This window comes from Phodopus roborovskii, unplaced genomic scaffold (genome assembly GCF_943737965.1).
Source record: "Phodopus roborovskii unplaced genomic scaffold, PHOROB, whole genome shotgun sequence".
Taxonomy (NCBI): Eukaryota; Metazoa; Chordata; class Mammalia; order Rodentia; family Cricetidae; genus Phodopus; species Phodopus roborovskii.
Window position 1 is genome coordinate 6,608,651 of NW_026126469.1, and position 25,288 is coordinate 6,633,938.

The 25,288-nt window shown below is 42.6% G+C and overlaps 1 protein-coding gene across 3 annotated transcripts in view; it reads right to left on the bottom strand.

Annotated features, from left to right (window-relative positions):
* Window positions 1-3,022: 3,022 nt before the first annotated feature.
* The window catches only part of Abcc5 (ATP binding cassette subfamily C member 5), an 85,992-nt gene continuing 63,726 nt past the window's right edge, over window positions 3,023-25,288 (bottom strand). For all 3 annotated transcript variants that reach the window (XM_051191141.1, XM_051191143.1, XM_051191142.1), the window contains 7 exons: window positions 24,948-25,037; window positions 22,043-22,232; window positions 15,305-15,464; window positions 9,881-9,959; window positions 8,336-8,449; window positions 7,532-7,696; window positions 3,023-4,373 (listed from right to left, as the gene is read on the bottom strand). In XM_051191141.1, the coding sequence (XP_051047098.1) occupies window positions 4,272-4,373; window positions 7,532-7,696; window positions 8,336-8,449; window positions 9,881-9,959; window positions 15,305-15,464; window positions 22,043-22,232; window positions 24,948-25,037 (900 nt within the window). In that variant the 3' untranslated portion in view covers window positions 3,023-4,271. The remainder of the gene's footprint in view (window positions 4,374-7,531; window positions 7,697-8,335; window positions 8,450-9,880; window positions 9,960-15,304; window positions 15,465-22,042; window positions 22,233-24,947; window positions 25,038-25,288) is intronic.

A 25,288-nucleotide genomic window follows, 5' to 3' on the forward strand; every position in this document is an offset into this window, starting at 1 on the left:
CACTGAGAAGTGTGCTGGGATCCCCAGGAAGTGGGGGCAGAGAGGGAGGACGAATCCCAGCAAGTGGTCTATCACAGGGCTGGAGCTGAGACTGAGGACAAGAAGGAGGGAGAAGGTAGTAGTCCACCTGCTTCCCAGGCTGGTATGGCCAGCAAGGTTCCCAGGTAAAGTGAGTGCACCTCTAGGTACTGGCAGTTGACACAAGGGAATGGGGTAATGGTGATGGGCTGGGAGGTTCAGCAGAATCCCCATGGAGTCTCTGTTTATTTATTTACTTATTTATTAAAGACAGGGTCTTTCTGGCTGAAGTGGTCCAGACTTAGACTATTCTAGCCAGGCCTTGACCATTATCCTAGTTTTCTCAGGGTCACCTAAAGATGCCAGCGCCCCTAGACAAAGGATAGAAACATAACATCCATGTTCCCAAGAGATGTGGTGAGTGGTCTTGGCTTATTTGTCATTGTTTAGGGGGTATATATAATATAGAATTAAATATAATTCTATATAAATATAATATAGAATTAAAAACACAACTATTTAATCTCCATTATTTTATACTGGTATGAATTTTGGTATACTGATACAAATTTAAAGTTAGTTTTGTTATACTGAATGTATGTTTCTACTCTTGTTTGGGCAATTGTTACTTGCAGCTCAATTAAAAATATAATGTAGCCGGGTGTCCCAGCACCCACATGGCAGCTCACATCTGTCTGTTAATTCCAGTTCCAGGAAATCTGACACCTTCACACCAATGTACATAAAATAAATTTAAATGAACAAGTTTTTAAAAGTTATTATATTTGAAAAAAGAAAATGCAGGTTAGTAGTTAGTCATCTATAATAATCAAACTTGTCATATTAGGTATGTTTTCAAGGTTAAGAACATGGCATGTAAATGTTTTGTTAACTCGGGGCATTTCGTGACATAGAGACAGACATGTCTGCTCCTGGCAGCACTAATTTACATCAGAGAAGATGATAGGCAGCAAAGAAACTCCACATGGAGTTTACTTTCACTGTGGCAATGCTAGCCACTGGGCAAAGAAACTGTTCTCGCCTTGAGTGCTGATAGTATGCTGTACAAACTGGACAAGCAGGACACAAAGGAAAAAGGCTGTCAAACTTTGCCAAAATTTCTGCTTCATGGAAAAGTCTGTCATATATTCCACAGGACACACAAAAAATAATCCTTCAAAATTCCTGCTTCATAGAAGAGTCTGCCAGATATAGGCCTGTAGGCCAAAGATGGATGCCCCAACATTGCAAAAGAACCTTGGTTGACTGTCTAGGCAGCCAGATATTTGTTGTTTCTATAGGCTTGGAAATAGCTTGCACTGCATTTCCTGTTTACTCAAGTAAAATTATACCCTTCTGGGGTCTTTGATGGAGTTAGAGACTAGATAGTTACAGTATATAGGAAGTAAATTAGGAACAAAGCTTTGAACTCACCAAGATAGGATAAAGAGTGGAGTATTTCCTTTGAATCTGACAAATACAAATGGACTGGATATTGTAAATGTTTTCCTTGCTTGGTACCTGTCCTATTGTCTAAGTTTAACAATGTTAGAGTCAAAACTCTTTCCTTTTTATTTAGACAAAAAGGAGAAATGTGCAATATTTGATTAAATGTGTAAAAATGTGTCACTCTGATTGTTTAGTAAAAAGCCCTAGCTAGGCAGACACAGAGGATGCCAGGAAGAAAGGCAGAATTGACAGAGACTCTGAAGAAGCAGGAAACAGGATGGGCAGTAGCAGATGAAGTAAACGAGTCTCGGGACATGTAAATTAATAGAAATGGGTTCATTTATGTTATAAGAGCTAGTTAGGGGCTGGAGAGATGGCTTAGAGGTTAGGAGCACTGGCTGGTCTTCCAGAGGTCCTGATTTCAATTCCCAACACCCACATGGTGGCTCACAACCATCTATAATGAGATTTGGTGCACTCTCCTGGCCTGCAGGCAAAACACTGTATACATAATAAGTCTTAAAAAAAAAAAAAAAAAGCTAGTTAGAAACAAGCTTAAGCTATCTGCTGAGCTTTCATAAGTATTAAGTCTTTGTGTCATTATTTGGGAGCTATGTGGCAAGACAGAGAAAGAGTAGCTACAGGGTCTCACTGTGTATTGTTGGCTAGCCTGGAATTCACTATGTAGACCATGGAGTCAAACTCACAGAGCTCCACCTGCCTCTGCCTCCCAAGTGCTGGGATCAAAGGTATATGCCACCACACTTTGCCAATAGTAATTTATTTTAAAAGGAAATTGGTGTTAGTATTCAGACATCTGTACTAGCCTACCCTTGGGGTTCTGACAGGACACATCCTCAGCTGCAGCCACTAAGAACCACTACAGTCCCTTTAAAAGGGCCCTGCCCCCCCTCCTCTTTTTTCTCTTCTACTGTTCCTGTCCCCAGAGGCCAGTCTCCCTCCTCCCCGCCCCTTTCCCATTTTCTTTCCTCTAATAAAAGCCCCTCCATATGAGCACTGTCACATGGTGTCTTTCTCGTGTGTGCACTGCTTTTTAAATTACAACAACAATAGGGCTACGTCTAACAGGTAATTCCTATTGATTCGTGGCAGAATCAATATTAAAGTAACAAATTAAACACATTTTTCACTGCTTTAGGGTGAGTGTCGTTCTGAAAGGACACCAGCTCTCTCACTGGGTTAGGCTGAATGAAGTGGATGGAGGGAGTTCCATCACTTCAGTGCTACATGCCCTCAACAGCTACTTGATTTTAAACATATCACTCCCTGCCTTGCACACTCACTCATCCCACTCTGACCTCTTACAGCAGCCCGGATGCTGCATTTGGTGACTACTCCAAGGAATGCAGGATGTAGAGCTTAATTCCCATCACACAGGACTGGATGTATCTGGGACCCCCTGGCCCCTTGCACACAACCCTTTGCAGATGTAATTTCATTGTCAGATACTGGGATCCAGGACTGCAATACTGCAAAGCCCCTCAAAACATCTCACTCCTTTCCCTTCCCAGCGAACTATTTTATGCAACAAGAGTTTTACAAATCCAAAATAATTTTATTCACTTCTTGAGATTTTTGCTTTCATAAGGTGTTTAGCAAACATGCTAAGGCGACAGAATGTCTACTTGGTCACGACATGCAACGCTGACCACTCACTCGACTGATGACAGTGGTAACCACACCCACCCAAGCTACGGGCCCCAGGGGATAAAGGGGGTCTGCAGGGACACACCAAACCACACAGCAATCAGCAACCTGAGGTAGGTCTCTTTACAGTACAAAAAACTTCTACACCAGTGAATACACTGGCTAGCAGGAGCTGCTGAGGGCCGCAGACTTTGCAGAGGAAGGACAGACCCCACAACCCTGAGCCCTGTCACCAAACTCTGAACATGTAGGATCAGGCAAAAGACAATGCCACCTACAACAGCAGCAGTGGATCCCAGGGCTGGGAACCAACTGGCCAAAGAGCTGGAGCTCTGTAGTGGCCAGTGGTAGGAACCTGAAGTGTGGGGCACTGGGAGCAGACACCAGAAACAACTCTCCCCTCTGAGGAATGTGGGGCTCTCATTCCTGAGAGCAGAGGGAGGGAGTGGGCTTTGTTCCACTGCTCTAACATAAACAGTAAGTGACACCAGGACAAGAAAGCAGGAGCCCTGAGAATTCACAGTGCTCTGCAAGGCCTCCCACAGCCCAGCTGCACTGGGTTGCCACTGGGGAGCTCCAGGAGCAGGCCTGGAGGGCCCACCGCTGTCGTGATGTCACGGGTCTTCTGGACACCTGGAAAGCCCAGCACCGTGAAACGACCAGCTAGAGGGAATGCAAGGCTGCCTTTCCTACAGCTAAGAGCAAAACGAGAGCTCTAGCACAGCGAGCTGTACAAAATGATAAAAGTGTGCACTGCTGGTCGCACAGTGCTTGCTTTTAATAGAAAATAAACCGCTTACATCTTTACTGTAAATATAGGCTATGTACAGAATTATATATAACATAGCTACACATATAAAGCTTCATTATAGGCCACTGATACATTTATAGTAATGGTTCCCTGAACCTCTTAGGAGTGCAATTAAGAACAAAAACTAAATTTCATTTACATGAAGAGGGAATAAATACAATAATCAAAATATGATTTTTCCCTAAAAGTGAAACACACAGCTAATCATGAACTGTTGTATGAGAGATAAAACTGGGAAAGGCAAGGTTTCAGCAGGACAGGATGAAGGGTCCAAACCAGGAAGTGAATGGCGATGCTGAGCAAGAGACTTCGCCCATGGGAGGACTTAGCCCTTGACAGCCACCTTGTTCTCTGCAGCAGCAAACATAGCATAGAACCTCGAACTTTCATTGGACAGCAGGACCGATGGGGTGTCAAACTCCACCACCTGCAAAGGAGGAGACAAGTCAGGGTGACTGGATGGTCTCATGGGCTCAGAGGATCCACTGCTGAGCGTTGGTGGCCAACCTCAAAGCCCTGGGGCAAAACAGAGGACTAATGAACTGGCCTACAGTACCCAGAGAGCAAGGGAAAGGTTGGAGAGAAGGGATGCACACTTCCTTCACATATAGCATAATTCTCTCATCTGTGGGAATAAAGAAATCCACTATATGGTTCTATAATGTAAACTATGGGGGGAGGGGACTACAGCTTAAGTGGAGGGCAAGCTGATCTGACTCCAGTCAGAGAGGAAGAACTCAGGATGCCTGGTTGGCAGAGAGAAAAAGGAAGCAAGGCATGAACACATCCACTGTCCACTACAGTGGACCTTCCTGCAGCGGAATTCTACTTCATATGAACAAGCTAATCACCAGCAGAGCCCGCCTCTTGTCACAGTAGCTACAAATCTGTGCTAGCTTTGCCTGTTTCCTCTGCCTAAAACAAAGGCATGGACACAACCATGGCCAGAGAAATGGCAGGAGACCCCTCTCAGTGCTCCTAGCAAAGGGCAGCCTGTTAATGGGGAGTAGCATAAGGGGAATGAACCCACATACTATACTAATGACACACAGCACCTACTTTGCTGAATGTCTGCATAACATCTCATTGCTCAGCCGAGGTTCAATCCCAAAACCAAAAGAACTTACTGCTTTCAAGCAAGCAAACCAAGGCTCAGGAACTTGACCCCTGGAGGGTCAGAAGAAATGAGTTATTTAATTAATAAGGAAAAACCAATCCAGGGAAGGGAACATAGTGTTCCTTTTTATTTTTCAGACAGAGGTTCTTATAGTCCAGGCTGGCTGTTCAGTCAGACTCAGTGTGAATCTACCTCTGAAGTACTGGGGTCTCTGCCAGCATGCCCACTTTATATAGCAAACCTAGAGATTTGTGCAAGCTAGGCAAGCACCTACCAACTGCCCTGCCTCCCTGGCCTACAGTCCCTCTTAAAGAACCAATCACTTGCCTGTGATGGAGATGCAGGCCTTCAGGAGGCAAAGACAGGTAGGTAGATTTTAGTGAGTTTGAAGCCAGCCTGGTCTACAAATCGAGTTCCAGGACAGCCGAGCTACACAGAGAAACCCTGTCTCAAAAAAAAAAAAAAAAAAAAAAAAAAAAAAAACAAAAAAGAACCAGTTACTCAAGGACCAGGCTTGGTGGCACTCACCTTAATGCCAGCACTCAGGAGGCAGAGGCAGGCGGATCTCTGTGAGTTACAGACCAACCTGGTCTACAAAAGCTAGTTCAAGGACAGCCAGGGCTACACAGAGAAACCCTGTCTCAAAAAACACAAAACAAACAAACAAACAAACAAAACCCCTCTATCACAGTAACAAGCTTCCCCCAAGACAACATAGTCTGGATCAGATTCTTTAAAATGGGATTTTGAGGTTTTGTTGGTTCCTTCTACCTTTTAAAAAAGTTGGGTTCTATTTACTGTCTACATGCACAATAGTAGTTCTTCATATCAAATGTATGACATAATCTCAGTATGAGAATAATTTGGAACAAGGATGGTGAACTGGCTAGTTTTACGTCAACTTGACACAAACTAAAGTCATCTGAGAGAACCTCAGTAGAGAAAATGCCTCCATAAGATCAGTCTATAGGCAAGCCTGTAGGTACTTTCTTAATTAGTGATTGATGGGCCCAGCCAATTGTGGGAGGCGCCTTTCCTGGGCTGGTAGACCTGGGTTCTATAAGAAGGCAGGCTGAGCCAGGTAGTGGTGAGCACATGCCCTTAATCCCAGCACTGGGAATGCAGAGGCAAGTGCTCTCTGCAGCCTGGTCTACAAAGTGAGTTCCAAGACACCTAGGGCTGTTACACAGAGAAACACTGTCTCAAAAAATCAGAAAAAAGAAAACAAAAGAAAGTAGGCTGAGTAAGTTCCTGTCTTGGCTTCCTTCAGCGATAAACACTGACATGGAAGTAAAAGCCAAATAAACCCTTTTCTTCTCAACTTGCTTTTGGTCATGATGTTTCATCACAGCAAAACTAACCCTGACTAAGACAGACAATCATAGAATATTAATGTTAAAATGATTTTAATACAAGGAAAATAATGTAATTTTAAACTTTCTCAACTCAGCTTTGAAGATTAGGCAGGACCTACCATATCAATGTTTCTCTCAATATGTCCCAAAAACCAAGACAGTGTGGCATGAGGGGAGTCACTGTCTGGGTTCAGTGCCAACTCTTGTACTTCCTGTGGCCACGAGCCTTGGACCACTCACCTCTAACACGAAATTAGAGAATACTCTCTGCTACTTTCATTGTGAGGAATTACTGACCACTGAAGATGAGACACAGCTCACTGAGAACTGAGCATGCCACAGGCTAAACACTCAGCAGAAGCAGATATTGTGGTGCTATTGTTACTACATTTTATAGTATAATACATAATATTATTATGTAAGAAGCTAAGTTAACCATCATATATGGCTCATTTCACAAACACAGAAAAGAGGTACATATCCACATAACTGAAATTAGCAACTAGTTATTGTGCAAAGAGCTACAACAGTGAGCACTAAATGGGAACCAAAGATGGGGGAGGCTGAGTCCCTTCCTTAAGAGAGATTATAGGGGGCTCTCCAGGGAGGCAGAATATCATACAGAAGCTTTGACATTTAAGTCCTGTCCTTCTTTAGGGACAGTCAGGTTTAAAGATGGCAGATGGGATAGTCTGTGTAAAGACAAAGGTGAAAATGCAGAGGCTACATAGCAATGGCATCTGAGTGTGAAGTGAAGAAGGCTGGGCTAGGACCAGAGTGTGGGAAAGTGCAGAGAAACTGGGTGAGAAGTTTGGCACCACCACATGCTGCTTTGGGTGGCTTTGAGAAATTCTTGTGCATGTGACTAAGTCACTAAAGTGTGTGTGCTCTCTGGTCTATGTCACTGCTTTCAAGCAACAGGAGAGTACATCATAAAAGCATCACCCGAGGCTGGAGGAGCCTATCTTATGAACAAGAACCAGAGCCAAGTTGCTACAGCTGCTATCTGAATGCCCAGAAACATGAAGATGACAGGCAGCCCCTCATGACAGGAGCCTCGTTCTTCCTAGACAAAGCCTCATGGTAAACTGATGTTCCTGAGAAGCCTGATACCTGTCCCTGGGCCAGCACCATAATCCTGTCAGAGCCCAGAACTGTGTGCAGGCGATGGGCAATGGTCAGCATGGTGCAGTCTGCAAAGGCTTCCCGGATTGTCTCTTGGATCAGTAAGTCCGTCTCTGTATCCATTGCAGCTGTGGCTTCATCTAAAATCAGAATCTGCCAGGGAAGCAGAAGACAGAGATCCAATTACTGCCTTAAGTATTTTTGTTATCTCAATTCCCTAAAATGCATTTCAGTATTTAAATCCTACACTATGTACTATTACTAATTAGTAGGTTCACACATAAATGTATGTGAAAATGCCCTTTGCATAGAATTTCACAAACAAAAACAGACACATGTGTAATAGTGATCTAATCAAACACTTCTACTTTCTCCACAGTCTTCATATGTAGGTTAGCTTTTCTGGACATCCTTTCCTGTTTGTAAAATGAGGGGTCTCCTGTGGCCTTCAATCTGCTGGGTCTGACGTTCTACAAATACTCATTAGCCAGAAACAAAGCTGTCCTTGAATTCCAAAGGCTTAGGGGAAATTGAAAAATAAAGGGGCAGGACGGGGAATGCCCAACATATAATACATACACACTCAAAAGCTTGAAGAAAAAAATTGAAGCAAAGATCCCTTAAACCAGCATGCCAAATTGTGTTATGATTAACTTAGAAATGGCTGGTTAGAAAGCACCCCTGTGCTCAGAGGCAAGAAAACTCAGGGTCCAGAGCCTCCAGGCAGGGCTACATCCCAGACCTCCAGCTCCTCACCACTTCCCACCCCCTGCCACTCACTATGCATCGCACCTTACAGTGACGCAGCAGGGCCCGTGCTATGCACAACAGCTGCCGCTCCCCAACTGAGAAGTTGTCCCCATTCTCCATCACTTCAGATTCGAGTTTTAGAGGTAGCTGGGCAATCTAGGAAGAGAATGGAGGTTAGAAGTGTAAGATACAAACCACACCTTTCAGACATCTGGGTTTTAAAAAAAAAAATTACTCTGGCTAGGTGTGGTGGCTCACACCTATAATGAGGCAATTGGGAGGCAAGGGCAGGAATGGTGTAAGTCCAAGTCAGCATGGACTATACACTATCTTAAACTGCCCCACCCTACAAGGGAAGAAATTATTCTGAAGCACAAGAAGAATTACACTGGTATCTGAAAGATCCACCTGTATTTACCAAGACCTGTATTTTCAAGGACAGTTCATCTTTGTAATATATTATTCTGTTAGTTTCATACTATGAAAATATCTCAGAAAGATCCCATTGGTGGTGGGCACTAATATTTGGTTCTAAAAATGCAGTTTTGCAGGAGATGGAGTCCCACTCCCAAAGTCCAAAACCTGGCCCACGCCTGTAGCCTTTTCTTTTTCTAAGCATCATGGAACCTGTTCTTCATAGGAAACTGAGGCTGCTCAATGGAAGATGGAAGCAAGGCTCATCTCCCTGGCCAGGGTGGTGGGTACTGAACTGAGGCTACAGTGCTCCACTCAAGATCAGTGGTGCCCATCTGTAGACTGGCTGCTGACAAGGATCTGCTGGGTTCTTCCATGGCATCCATGTTACAGAACCAGCAAAAAATTACAGAAATCTTATATATATATAAATGTTACACCATTTTTGTTTGTTTGGGTTTATTTATTGCTTTCTTAAGACAGAGTCTCTCTATAAAGTCCTGGCTATACTGGAACTCCCTCTATAGATGAGGCTGGCCTTGAACTTCAGAGATTTATCTGCCTCTCCAGTGCTGGGATTAAAGACTAAAGGTGTGCAACCACCATGTATGGTGGGTGTTATACTATTAAAACTGATAAAATTATTAAGGTTTAACTAGCTATCATTAATATATTCTTAGTTAATGGGGAGAGTATGGGTCAATATGGCCATGAGCAATTTGGGAGGTGGGGCTGAGAGACCAACTTTAATATTTTTTGTGTGTGTGTCTGTGTGTGTGTGTGTGTGTGTGTGTGTGTATTGTGTGTGTGATATTCTGCACATGTGGAGGTCAGAGACGACTTGTGGGAGTTGGTTCTCTCCTTGACCTTGAACTCAGATGGTTAGGCTTGGTGGCATGAACCTTCACCAGCTGAGCAACTCACTGGCTAAGACACTGGCTTTTGGGATGCATATGAAATGCCTGCAATTCTTGCTTGGAAGTAATCTTCTCCAGACATCCTGGAGTGGGAGGGAGGGGTGGCTGCTGGAGAAGAGGGAGCCAGAACAGAATGAGGAGCGCACCCATATTCCAGGCCTGCGGTTCCAGAACAGGCCTCCCTCAGACACAGAGAGCAGTGCTCCTACACTCCAGGTCTGCGATTCCAGAACAGCCCTCCCTCAGTTACACTTACACATTCCTTCATGTGTGTCCTCTCTAGAGAATCCCAGATCTGGTCTTCCGTGTACTGGTTGAAGGGATCCAGATTTGATCTAAGGGGAGTATAAGAAAAACTGCTCAGAGATCAATGTTTAACAAACCACACTCCAATGGCCATCTGTGGTTACACAAGCATACACAGAAAATTAGATTTCAACTCTACAGGTTACAGGCTCCCCATGGAGTCATAGGACAACACCTGAGACTGGGCTCCCTATTCTATAAAACCCAATTTAAAGTTTATTATTTTTATTATGCAAAGAACACAAGCTAGCTGTAAAAGAATTTATGACTACAGATACAGAAACATCAGTATGCTTTAATCACTTTCAATGACACCTAAAAACATGGTAATCTTCAGATATCTTATTATGTACAAATGTAGAAAAATGCCTTTGTTGTTCCTCACTTTTTACTAGTTCTTGGAGGAGTTCATATAATGTATTGTGTGCATGTGTGTTCGTGTGTGTGTGTGTGTGTGTGTGTGTGTGTGTGTGTGTGTGTAATGTATTTTCATATGATGTATTCACCCTTTTCACCCAATTCCTCCCAGATCCATCTTCTGTTCACAATCCAGCCAACTATATCTTTTTTTTTTTTTAACTCAAGTACTATTTGTGTTGCTCACATACTCTTAGAAGTGTAGCCTCTACTGGAGAGTGGTCTTCCAGCAGCTCTTAGCTAAGAGGGGGACTTTGTGCCCACCTCTGTATCGTGAATCCATGAGAGTCTAGTAAAGGTTCTCAAGAATTTATTTAGGTATAAAATAGGGGTTGACACTCACTGATACAGAACAGGTTACACACCACTTCTGATCCAGCTGTTCTGCCCAGGGGTGAAGACCACCCAAGACAGCAAGAGCTTGAGAGATTTCTACCCCTCAGTTGTCACACAGGCAGAAAAAAACCATGCCCTAGGGCTTGCTGCCCCATCATTGGCTAAATGGTTGGAAATCCCACAACACATCTCCAACTCCCTGAGGGGCACACAGATAGGTAGGAAGAACCATTTAGCTCTTTCCTGAGGCCCTCTCAGCTCAAGCTATTCCTCTCTGCCACCCCCTAATCTGAAAAATACTCTGCACCAGGCAACCCAAAGCCATCACACTTTCCTAAGATCCAGAGAGAGCAACAGAAACCAAGAAATGAACACCCACCCAACAAAGACAAGACCAGATTATTTTTATTATTATTATTATTATTATGTATAAAGTATTGTTTTGCCTACATACAGGAAGAGGGCACCAGATCTCACTATAGATGGCTGTCAGCCACCATGTGGTTGCTGGGAATTGAACTTGGGTCCTCTGGAAGAGCAGTCAGTGCTCTTAGCCTCTGAGCCATCTCTCCAGCCCCCAGATATCAACATCTAACTTCACCTTAATCATTCCAACCCCAGATGCCTACACAGCAGCACAAAAACACAATCATTAACAGCCAGGACAGTATGTCTCCACCAGAATGCAATGACTCTACTACAGTAGGCCCTAAGAAATGCAATATAGAGGAAACCCAAGATAAAGTCTTCAAAATAGTAACTGTGAATATGCTCAAGGACCAAAAGGGGATATGAATAAATCCCTCTGTAAAAACACAAATGTTTGAATGAAACAATGAAGACAATTCAAGACATGACAGTAGAATTTAACAAAGAAATAGACTAAAGAAAACCAACAATAAGATAAAACTGAAAATGAAAAATTTAGGAAGTTAAACTAAAACCTCAGAGGTAGTCTCACCACAGAGTATAAGAGGTTAAACAGAGTCTCTCAGACATCGAAGACAAGATAGAAGATAATGTTGAATCAGGTATAAAACACCCAAGAAATCTGGGACACTGAAATGTGGTGATATATTATTTATGATTTATTAAAGCTTGTCTGAGAGTTCAGAAAGAAAAGCTAGCCATAAACCATAGAAGTCAGGCAATGGTGATATACACCTTTAATCCCAGCAGGAAATGTGGTGATATATTATTTATGACTTATTAAAGCTTGCCTGAGAGTTCAGAAAGAAAAGCTATCCATAAGTCATAGAGGTCGGGCAATAGTGATATACACCTTTAATCCCAGCAGCTATAATAACAAACCATATAGCCAGGCAGTGCTCCCACACACACCTCTAATCCAGGACTCAGGAGACAGAGGCAGATGGATCTCTCTGAGTTCAAGGCCACCCTGGCCTACAAAAGAGCACAGATAACAGAGCTCATGCCTTTGATCCCAGCACTTGGGATCACATGCCTTTAATCCTAGCACTAGGGAGGTAGATAAAGGAGTGATATGGCTGGGCAGAGAAAGGAATATAAGGAGGAAGAGATAGGAACTTGGAGCTTTAGCCTCTGAGCATTGGTGGAGACAGGATTGCCATTTCAGCTGGGTAGAGGTAAGATCTACTGGCTTGGTTGCTTTGCTTCTCTGGTCTTCAGCCTGAAGCTTAAAGCTTGAACTCCACTATCTCTCTCTGGGTTTTTAAATACCGTAATACACTGAAATAACCAAAACTGTGAATAATAGGAATAAAGGAAGGAGAGAAAAACCTAGGTCAGAGGAACAAAAACATTCTCAATAAAACCACAGAAGAAAATTTCCCTAATATAAGGAAGGAGGTGCCTATTAAAAGTATAAGAAGCATAGATACCATCAGATAGACAGGACCAGCAAGAAAGTCCACAACATATAATAAATAAACATTAAAAAACAAATAATATTAAAAGCTGTGTGTGTGTGTGTGTGTGTGTGTGTGTGTGTGCGCGCGCGCGCGCACGCATTAGAGTAACTCTAATCATGCCAGTGAAAGGCTTGTATAATAAAAAACTTTAAAATATTGACGAAAGAAATTGAAGAAGATATCAGAAGATGTAAAGATTTCCAATGCTCATGGATTAGTAGCATTAATATATTGAAAATGCAATCTACAGATTCAATACAATCCCCATCAAAATTCTAATACAATTATTCACAGAAATTGCAAGGACAATTCTCACCTTCATTTGGAAACAAAAAATCTCAGGATAGCCAAAACAATCCTGGAAAATAAGAGAACTACTGGAGGTTATCACCACCTCCTATTCTCAAGGAGCCATAGTAATAAAAACAGCATGGTATTGGCATAATAAATGGAATCTAATCAAAGATCCAGACATAAGTCCACATACATGCGAACACCCAAGTTTTGACAAAGAAGTCAAAAATACACAATGGAGAAAAGGGAGTATCTTTGATAAATAGTGTCAGTAAAACTGGATGGCTGCAAGTAGAAGAAAGATCATGTGGAAACTGGACCCTGAGGATGAAATGAAAATGGAGAGGAAAAGGGGATATAAGGAAAGGAACATGGGAGAGCCTTCCGAGGGGTTATATAGAAACCTACTATAGTAGAAGCTTCTTAAAGTATATACATATATGAAAAAGATATAAATGGAGCCAACAAGTATTGGGGAGACAATACCCCAATTAGACAGACATCTTTCACCACCAAAAGATATTTTTGGAGATGTATTTTGTCTTACAGTGCTTTGTTGGGTATTTTTTTAATCTTATAATTCTTTTGCCTGTATAATATGGTTTCCAATTATGTATTTTTATGGGTTTTGTGCATGTGTATATGTCTGTCTGCACATGCATACTTTTTCTTCATTAGTTTGGTTTTATTCTTGTTTGTATATTTGCCCATTTTTTTTTTTTTAAGAGAGAGAGAGAAGGTATGGAACTGGAAGAGTATGGAGGTGGACAGAATTTGGAAGGAGATAAGGGAGGGGAAACCGAACAGAATGAATTGCATAAAAAAAAACTTTATTAAAAAAGACACACAAAGCTGAGCATTGGTGGTGCACGCCTTTAATCCCAGTACTTGGGAGGCAGAGGCAGGCAGATCTCTGTGAGTTCGAGGCCAGCCTGGTCTACAGAGCTAGTTTCAGGACAGGCTCCAAAGAAGAGGCCCTTATTATATACCAATCTTAGACTTCTTGGACTCTAGAACTGTTGAGAAATTTCTGACTTAAGCTTCCTGGGATATGGTATTTTATTACAGCAGCCTGATCAGATAAAGGTACCTACAAAGCCCACCTCTAATGAGGTAAAATATTATTCTGAAGAACATGATGCTAATTTCAAAGGCAAGTCTGAAATTAAGTTGGTACCTTTTTTTTTTTTTTTTACTTTTGGATGACCGTAGTATGAGAAGCACAATCTAGCTCTTCTATATAGCTTTTATTCCCAAAGGAAGGCAACTTGATTAGAATAGACACAAATCACAGGAACCCCTCAGTTTTAGGCAGCAGTTTAAGGATAGAGATATAAGAGATGACTTTCCTCTTACTTACTATTTAACAGGCAAAAGGTGATTTTTATCTTTGGTATATTAACAAATTTCAGAAAAAAGTTTAATTTGAGACTAAGCTTCAAAGATGGGAAGCTCTAAAATATGTCATACTACGTGCTCGCCAAAGAAGAGTCAGACAGAAGCACTGTTTGCTGGTAGAAGAGTAGCCTTGCAGAATCCTGGGTTTGGAGTAAAATGAGGCAGACAAGACTAACTGTTAGATACCGGCTCATTGATTTAGCCACTTGAAGCACCGCTTGCACTGCCCATTGCCAAGCAGGACTCCACTTGCTACCTGGAGAAAGAGCTGAAACAATAAATCATTGCCTGACCACAAAAGCTTACTTACTGTAACATATGCCTTTGAAAACCAATAGCCCCCAAGATAACTGCCATGTATGCTTCTGTTTGCTAGCCTGCTGGTCCCACCTTGAGGTTACAGAGTTTAAAATGAGTGTATAAACTGGGCTCAGGACCAAAGCCTTTAGGAGCTGTCCTGACTTTGGTCCACCAGTGACATCTCTCTATCATTCTCACAGGTGCCCAAGTATGTAATATAGAGATTCCCACAATAGGTTCAGTTCCCCGGCACCATTTGAAAATGAAGAACAGATGGCTGATGAGTGGAGTGGTAGCCATTTAGGAAGGCACCACTAGAACAGTAGCTCTCAGCCTGCAGAGGAGAGGTGGCATCACAGGGTGGAGCACAGAGAATGATGATGCCAGCTACCATTTGTGCTTTTATCACTGGCTAGACTTGGAACTTACAGCATGCTTAGGAATTTATTCAATCTACACCACAGCAGGCCTTCAAAGTAGCCCCGTTTTAGGGATGCGAAAACAAGCTCAAGAGTGTCATCTGTTAAAAGTCCATGGGGCAGAGCTCTCTCTGGCCTCTGGACCGCCTGTGGCAGAGCCTTGCTATGACAATTTAGCAGCATGCATAGCAGAAGTAAACTCATCACTGCAATAGAAATCATAGAACCATGAGAAACACTGGACCCATGGATGTGGGATTTCCATCCCAGGTGATGGCTCTGGAACTATCCAGTCCTCTAAGAGGGTCAGGTTCTCACCTGACAGTACCACTGAACAGGACTGGCTCCTGAGGGATGATGGAGAGTTTGCTTCGGAGGTCAGCCAGGCCAATGTCACTGATTCTCACTCCATCAATCTTGATGCAGCCTCCGGATAATTCCACCAGACGGAAGAGAGCCATCCCCAGAGACGACTTCCCTGATGAGTCAAACAAGCAGAACAGCAACTCTGTGAGTAACTTCTGGAGAGGTAAAACTAGTTTATTGGGATGGATAATGTCAAAAACATCTGGAATCAACTAAAACCTAAACGGCTGGGCCTGTGAGACAAGACCCACCCTAAATCTGGGCCACACCTTCTAGTGGCAACCTACATTAAAGGACATGGAACAAGGAAACATTTGCTTCTTGCTTTCTCTCAATGGCAAGTTCATCTATTCTGCCAGTAAGACATTCCCTTGCCTGTGTTAGAGCCTACTTTTTGGGGACAGCCCTCTGAGCCTTGTAGACAGAAGAACAACCAGATTCTTGGCCTTCCTGTCACTGCAGTCATTATCTTAATAAACCTCATATACAGAGATACCCATTCTACCAAATCTGTTTCCAGTAGAGAACCCTGACTAACACTTACTGTGACACCAGGAGAGGTTCTAGAGAAATACAAACAGTAAGGATGGACTTTTTTCTAATAATTTATTTATTATTTTCAATTCATATGCATTTGTGTATTGCCTACATATATGACTGTATGGAGGTGTCAGATCCCCTGAAAATGGAGCTATAGGCAGTTATGAGCTGCCATGTGGCTACTGGGAATTGAACATTACTGGTGAGCCATCTCTCAATCCCCAAGGATGAATTTTTTTTAAAGTATCTTGAATAGGCTATACAACAATATCTACAGTTACTAAAGGTTCTCCTAGAGGAATGGAGTGCTAAAAATCCATGGTGTGAACTATTTAAATAACTTATTGGGTTTATACCACCTCCACTACCCCATTCTATACACACACTTCCTGCATTCTCTTCCAGGGTCTAGCCTGGTAACGTTCCCCTGACCACCTCAGCCACATCTTTTCTGCAACTCTAAGATCTAGCCTGGGTCCCACAACCAGTACAGTAGCATAGTCCAGGATCAGGCTCTTCTTTACATATCCCAAATCACAGGACTCTCTCACATCATATTCAACCCTTTCACACAGACCTACTCACCGCACAGTCCCAACTGGGAAGAGGAAGCAAGTCTTGTGTCAGTGTCTCTGCCACCTACCTGATTTCATTCCACCCATGCCATTTCCAATCTCCAGACCTCAACATCTCTTCTCCCCAAACCTACTTCATCTGCAACAAACTCAGAACTAACAAAATAATAAAGGACAACCACATTTCATCACAAGAACACCAACAATACAAAAGATAAGTCAATGTCTCCTTTCTAAGCCCCCTGCTTACAGACACAGCCTTAAGAGAGTAACCATGGTCTCAACGAAGAGTGAAATCAAGGGGAAAGAGCTTAATAAACACTTGAGTGAAGCCCAAGAAAACACAAACACGAGGCTGATGGAGATCATGGAGACAATCTAAAACTCGAGAATGGAATTCAATTAGGAGACAGAAACACTGAAGAGGACGCAAGCTGAAATGAAGATGGAAAAACCCAAAAGCCCAACTAGAAAATGCAAAGGAAAGCCAAGTAGAATGAATAAGGCAGAAGTATCAGTTCTCGAAGATAAAGCAGAGGGTCTAGACCAAATAATGGATCTGTTTCCTTGTGGAAACAACCTGTTAGGAACACAGCTTTGAAGATAGGCACTGCCTTAGAGTAAAAGGGTAAACAAAAGTGCTCCAATCACATGGGACCAGGGAGCAAGGAGGCATCCCTATCTTCTTTTGCTTGTTTGTATTTGGAAACATGGTTTCTATGAGTAGCCTTGGCTGTCCTGGAACAGACTCTGTAGGCTGTCCTCAAAACAGAGATCCACCTGTGTCTGCCTCCTGAGTGCTGGGATTAAAGGCATGCACTACCAACACCTGGCTTGCATTACTATATTAATATCTGACAAAATAGACTTCAAACTAAAACTAATCAGAAAGGATAAAGGGGTACTTCATTCTAATCAAGGAAAAAATTAACCAAGATGACATCAATATTCTAAACAGGCACCAAACACTGAGGCATCCAATTTCATAAAACAACAATAACAACAAACTACTACTGGATTTAAAGATACAGATAAACACTATCCATTCATAGTAGGTGATTTCAAAGAAGTCATGGAAGAAATAAACTTCCTGGAACTATATGAAAATAAAACAAAATCTCTGAGTCACACTGAATAGAACTACAATGGAAATTTAAAGCTGTAAGTGTTTACATAAAAAAAAAAAAATCAGTACACAAATGCCTTAATGAAGCAACTCAAAAAGTTGGAAAAACAAGGACAAAAATAAATCTAAATCCTCACTCACGTAACATAGTCCAAGATGAATACTGTCATCACATGGCTGTCTTATGTTCTGGGTCTCTGCCATCTATTAAATGTTAGCATGGCTATTGTCCATTTTGCCAACCACAAAAAGAGTGTGGTCTCAGCCTCCAATCCCTTAATGCACTCTGAATGACCTCTGAAAGTGGACTAACAGACCAAACAACTCATCCCTCTTCTTGCTACTCTGCACATTTTTGCTGGGAGTTTGATGGCTAAACTTGGTTATACGCTTGACTATATCTGGAATTAAACTCAGAAATGGAGGTTATTCCTGTGATGGATTTTTGTTTAATTTTTTTGTTTTGGTTTGGTTTTTTGAGATAGGATTTCTCTGGAGCTTTTGAGTCTATCCAAGAACTCGTGCTGTAGACCAGGCTGGCCTTGAGCTCACAGAGATCTGCCTGCCTCTGCCTCCTGAGTGCTGGGATTGAAGATGTACCCTATCACATCCTGGCTGTATTTTTGATGTGCCCTATCACATCCTGGCTGTATTTTTGTTTAATTTAAAGTGGAAAGATCCACTTCTAATCTGGATCCTTGAGGTAGGAAGACACACCTTTAATCCAGATCTTGAGGTGGGAAAACCTACCTTTAAACCAGATCTAATCTAGGCCATAAATTCTGCTGGAAGCCTATATATTATGAAGTATATAATGGCATGGAAAAAGGATGTTCTCTCTTGCTTGCTTGCCCTTGCCGTACTAGCAAGTCAATTCCTTCACTGTCATTTGAGTCTACTTCATTAGGACTCCAGCATCCACTAAAGACCAGCTGAGACATTGCCTCATGGATTGAATACCTAATGGAGTTTTGGACTTTCTGTCCACTGTTGGATTAGCTGGACCAAAGCCTGCAAGACTTAGATTCCCTTTCTATATATAGACTCTGTATTATGGAGACATTTATTCCATAAGTTCTCAGTCTCAGAATGTATAATTCAAACAAATATACTTAGAAGTTAGCAGAATCCCCATATTGGCTTCTTGACCTGGGAAATGGGGCTATTATGGTTAGATAGGCCAAAGGGAAGCTACTGTAGTTACCCTTACTAGAGAGAATAGTGCACCTAAACCAATATCCAGTTCCTGGAAGAAAGGGAAAAAAAAAAAAAATAGTTTGAAAACTCCAGTGGTGGTGGCTCCCACATCTCCCTTTAACACTCCTGTTGACTTACTAAAACTTTAAGTAGTGACCCCATTAGTGCTACTGTACCAGATGTAGTGTCCTTACTTGAGTAGATTAGCACATCTCCTGGGACTTGGTATGCAACTATTGATCTGGCAAACACCACCCTTTCCCCTGTACCTGTCCATGAGGACCACCAGAAGCAATTAGCTTTTAGATAGTAAAGCCAAAAGTACACTTCACAGTTTTACCATATTAACTCTCCAGCTTGGTTTCATAACCTAGTTGGAAGGGATCATGATTATCTGTCTCTTCCACAAAATATCACACTGGTCCACTATACTGATGACATCATGCTGATTGGACCAAGTGAGCAGGAAGGAGCAAACGCTTTGGACTTACTGGTAACACATGTGTACATCAGAGGATGGGACATAAATCCAACCAAATTCAAGGGCCTTCTACCTTAGTGAAACTTCTAGGAGTCCAGTGGTGTGGAACACGCAGAGATATCCTTCCGGGATGAAGGGTAAGTTACTGCATCTGTCTCCTCCCACCACCAAGGAAACAGCAAAATGTCTAGTGGGTGTGGTGTTTTGAATGAGAATGACCCCCCCCCCATAGGCCTACATGTTAGAATGTGTGGTCCCTGATTAGTGGAACTGTTTGGGAAGTATTAGGAGATGTGGACTTGTTGGAGATGGTACCTTGCTGGAGGCAGACTTGTTGGAGGTGGTGTCTGGAGTCAGGCTTTGGAGTTTCAAAAGCCCACAACATTCCCCTTTACCTCTCTGCCTCATGCTTGTAGATCAGGACATAAGAACTCAGCTAATGCCCTACCACTATGCCTGCCCACCTGCTGCCATGCTGCCTACCATGATGGTCATGGACTCACCCTCTGAAACTGCTGTGAGCCCAAATAAACTGTTTCTTCTATAATCTACCTTGGTCATGGCATCTCTTCACGGCAACAGAAAAGTGACTAAGACAGGGGCCTACTTGGATTTGGGGACAGCACATTACTCCTCAAGTGGGTGTTACTCTGGCCCATATACCAAGTGATTCAGAAAGCTGTTAGCTCTGAGTGGGACCTGGAGCAGGAGAAGGCTCTTCAACAGGTCCAGGCTGCTGTGTAGCCTGCTCTTTTGCATGGACCATATGATCCAGCGGACCAGATGGTACTTGAGGTGTAAGTGACTGGCAGGGATGCTGTTGGGAGCCTTTGGCAGGCCCCTGGAGGTGAATCACAGAGGAGCCACCTTGGTATTTTGGAACAAGGCTCTACCATTACCTGTAGCCAACTGTTCTCCCTTGAAGGAACAGTCCTTGGCCTCGTGGGGGCAATGGGCCACTACACCACTACGAAACTGAGCTGCCCATCATGAGCAGGGTATTATCTAACCTAGAGCAAGCAGCTTGGGATAGACTCCAGTACAGGATGTGTTTTCTCTGACCAGATATGTTTGAGGAAGAACCTAAGGCAAGACCCCTCACGGCAGTAGCATGGAAAAGGTCTAACGTAAATGTCAAGGGAAAGAGCTGGAGAAAATGAGTGGCTATGGATGACTCAGAACAGAATCCAAGGTCAAGCAACAGGCTGGCAGATGAAATAATGAGTTACAGTGACAGGAAGAATACTGAAATTCTAGATTTACTTTTAGTCCCAGAGTTAAGATCATCCCAGACATGTTTTGAAGCCAAGAGAGCATGGAGCCTGAAAATAAACAGGTTAGAGAAGACTGTTTTTGAGTGTCATTTGGAAGGAAAAGTAAGAGAAGTACTTAAGCCTGTTTGTAGGGTAGAGGGAGAACTGGGTACTGAATTTATGTCTTACAAGGCAAACACTCTGCCACTGAACTGCAGCCCCAGCTCTTTAAAAGTATTTACTTTTATAGCCCTTATTTGAGCTGACCTTGAATTCAAAATCCTTCTTCCTCAGCCTCCCTAGTAGCTGGGAACACAGTCCTGCACTGAGGCCTGGCAATTACTTAAGTCTTTACTAGGAACCTAATACAACAATCTTCCCTGTTATCTCCCTGAAACAACTGAGGAACCTGGCCAAAATAGCAAAATGGGTCCCCTGGAACTGAGGGCCAGCTTACCTTCCCCGAGGTATAAAAAGGAAATGCTCCCATAACACACAGTAACACATTTCTAATAATAAGAGTGATGTAAAATGCTTGACAAGAAAGCCAGTTTGTTTTGTTTCTGTTGAGACAGGGTCTACACAGCCCAAGCCTGCTTTGAACTTGTAGTGATCCTCCTTCCTCGGGTTTGCGCCACCACTCTTGGCTCCAGATAAAGAAAAGGATTTCTGCCTTCAAAGGAACACAAGCCCCTTATCTGCAGTTGTTCATGTTCTTGACAAACAAGGGGGCTACAGTGATGTCATACGAAGGCCCGAGAATGGGGCTGGAGAGATGGCTCAGTGGTTAAAGCACTGGCTGCTCTTCCAGGACCAAGGTTCAATTTCCAGCATCCACATAGCAGCTCACAACTGTCTTTAACTACAGTTCCAGGGGACCCAGCACCCTCACACAGACATACATGCAGGCAACCATGTGACCATAAAATTAAATAAAATCTTAAAAAAAAACCCAAGACAACAAAAAATAAAAAAAAACAGAAAGGCCTGAGGACTCTTCACATGTTTTGGCAGCAGTACTATTCAAGAAAAATCAGTAATGGTTCAACTCTCTACAAACTTGGGATGGTTAAATGTAAATTGTGGTATATCTATTAAATATAATCATATATTATGTTACATAACAATAAGCAAAACACTAATGGTTTTAATACAAAACAAAACAAAAAAAAAAAAAAAAAAAAACCCAAAGAGGCCACAAACCAGTGTACAAAATGACCACACTTTACAGGAAATCACAAACAAGAGACCCACAAAAACGTCATCAGTGCTTATCTGTGGTATTCAGTGCTGTCTGCTTTCTTCTACTCTACTTTGCCATGTGCTCCAAGCATCCTGTTCTGAGAAGGCTAAAGGCAAACTTAGCTGGTTCTAGAGGGGCCTGAGGCAATAGTGACTCGTGGATCAGGGATTTGGTTTATAAAGATGAGAGTGTCCTTTGACAAACTGCTATGTGCTGATCAAAGATTACACTCTAATCACTTCAAACACTTCTCCAGAGAGTAGTCAAGTCCTTACCTGACCCTGTCCGTCCCACAATGCCAATTTTCTCCTTGGGCTTGATGGTGAAGGACACTTTCTTCAGGACCAGAGGAAGATTTTCCCGGTATCTCATTTCTGCATTCTCAAAGGTTATTTCTCCCTCCTGGGGCCAGTCAGGCGGAGGAGCCTTGTTCTTGATTCTGGCAGGTGCTTCTAAAGACAGAGTCTGCAGAAAAAGTGAGTACTTTGAATTCCTGTAGAGCAGCAAAGCTTACCGGAGAGTATAACCAGGGCAAGCATGGCAGCCAAGGCGCCTTCTACCACATATGAAAGGCTATGCAGAGTAAGTGCTCATACCCCAACAACCAAGATGAAGACACAGCACATGGCTACTAAGCCATACTCTGTAACTGCCTGCTTGCACAACACTGTGGAGGACTTAAGGGTGGAACATGAGGTCTTCCCACCTCCAACACATTTTCATTGGAATTCGCTGAAAATATTCCAGTTGAAACAGAATTCCATGAACTGAATACTACTGGCCTGAATTATAACTCAAGTAAGGTAAATAACATTTACTGAACATCTAAATATAATGGCCAATCCAAGAAATACAGACTGAAGTTCCAGCTTGCCACTCTTGGCAGTATGACCACAACAGTACGACCTATAAAAGCCACATACTGGGCAAAGCACCAGCTAAACATAAAGGATAGGTGTTACCATATTCATAGCATAGCTATCTGAGTTTTTTTTTTTTTTTTTTTTTTTTTTATGAGAACAGGTATTTGTTATGCTTGAGAAATGTCTGATAAAGCTGGGTAGTGGTGGCACACACCTTTAATCCCAGCACTCAAAGGCAGAGGCAGGCCTAGTCTACAGAGTTCCAGGACAGCCAAGGATACACAGAGAAAAACTCTGTATACATACATACATACATACATACATACATACATACATACATACATGAATAAATAAATACCTGTCTCAGTAAGTAAATAAAGAGAGAAGAAAAAGTATTTGATCATGGCTGGCAAAATGGTTTAACAAGTTAAAAGTGCTTGCTTCCAAGCTTGACAATTTTAATCGGATCCCTAGAACCCATACAGTAGAAAGAGAGGACCAATCCCCACAGGTTATCCTCAGATAGATGGATGGATGGATGGATGGATGAATGGATGGATGGATGGACGGACGGATGAATAGACAAATAAAAAAATAAATGTTAACTAAAAATCTCCCAAATAAGCTAGGTATGATGGTATAAGCCTGTAAAGCCCACACTTGGGAGGTTAAGGCAGAAACATCATGATTCCTAGGCTAGCCTGGGCTACACAGAAAAACCCTATATGAAAAAAATAGTAAATAAACAATATCTTCTGATAAGTACCAAATTCATTTTCAAATCAGTAAAGACACACATCTCTGCTGGAACATGAAATTTTAAAGTAGAAGAGTTCTTCAAGACTGCCTGAACATTAGTTATTTAAAACATGAAATGTTTTCTTCAATGTAAGCAATGGTGTTCTCTGGCGGTTTACAAAATTGGTGATCTTGAGAAACAAGTTACCCTGGAAACCCTCACCACCACCTGCAATGCTTCCTTCTACATAAAATCACATTTAGAGTTCCAGAGAGGACGCCAGCAAGATACAAACTCAGGGCAAAACTGAGGGGCTCCTGAGGGAGGGTGGGAAGGACCAGTGTTCTCAGTGACAGCCAAACTCACTAGTTTCTAAACTGTGGATACAGCTACGGAGCCTAACTCCAACCTTAGTCCGACATCATTCATCTCCAGAAAGGAGACCAATGCTAATCTCTGGCAAAGGCTCTGGTAAGGGACTCTAGTGGCCATCCTTGACCAAGGACAACTAGACCAGACTGAGAGTTAAAATGATGTATGATCTGAAGTTCATTAACAAGGCCCAGATGAGATGAAACTGACGTGAATGCCCCCTGGGCAGGCCCAATGGGCATATCTACAAAACACTCCCACACCTAAGGGGCACTGTGGAAGGGGGACAGAAACAATAAGAGCCAGAGGATCAGGGACTTTGCTATGAGATTGTGTCTCCCAGAAATATCAGAAGCTATGCTCACAAAGTCTCACCAATATGACTCCCCAAATATGAGCTGAACAAAGAGAACACCAATGACCATGCCAAACTGTACGGGCAGCAGCTTTGGAAGCTTCATCCTTCCACAAAGACCTATAGGCAACAGAGGGAAGCTGGGAGTGTGACAGTGGCCCTCCCCAGGGAAGAGTACATCAACTGGCTTTCCAGTGACAGACAGACAGTCCTGAAAACATACATACAGGTAACATTATACGAACTCAACAGGTTGTATTTGGGAATATATATATGTATGTACAAACACATATTAAAATTGATTTAAAAAAACCCATAAATTTGAGGGAGGATAGGGAGGGGTCTGTGGGGGAGTGAGGGATGGATGGAGAAAAGGGAAGTGACAAACATTAATTAAAATACAATCTCAAAAATAACAAACATGTGTAGCACTACTGTCCTGGAGCTTACTCTATAGACCAGGCTGGCCTCGAATTCAGAGATCCGCCTGCTTCTGCTTCTGCCTCTGCCTCCCAAACACTGGGATTAAAGGTGTGCACCACCACCCAGCATCCTCATCATCATCATCATCATTATTGGTATATGGTTTTAAACAGCATAAAAAAATGTTACGTTAGCATAACTGAAAGACAAGGTTTCTGAATGTGTCACTGTTAACTCTAGAAATCAGCCAGGGAACATGAGTTTTCAACTAAGGAATTCATCAGTTTAGTCAGGAACTTGTATGGCCGGCCCTCCCTTTTCTACTCCAAACATACTATTGAGACTGCTAATCCTCCTAAGTGGGGATGAGACAGGTGGAGAACATAAGATCCTCCATCCGTGACAGAAGGAACGAAAGAACTCCACACCTGTATGTAGTGGTTGATCCTCTCCACTGAAGTGAATCGGGCTTCTGTCTCAGATGCCAGTCTAACTGTAAACTGGAACAGTCCTGTTAACTAAAGAAGGGAAACAAAAACCAAGAGAATGTGTACCAGTACAGGGCAAGCAACAAGAGGAACCTTCCTACACCTGCAGGGCCAAGACATACAGGAACCTCCAGAGCTCACACATGCAGCATGCTTGCACTTAAAACCACACCCACCTCACCAAATACAGTGCTTAGCGCACACAGGCGCACCATATTCTCGGGTCATTACACTCTTGGACCCAAAGGCTTTCTATTCATCTAATTTGTTTCCAAAAACTC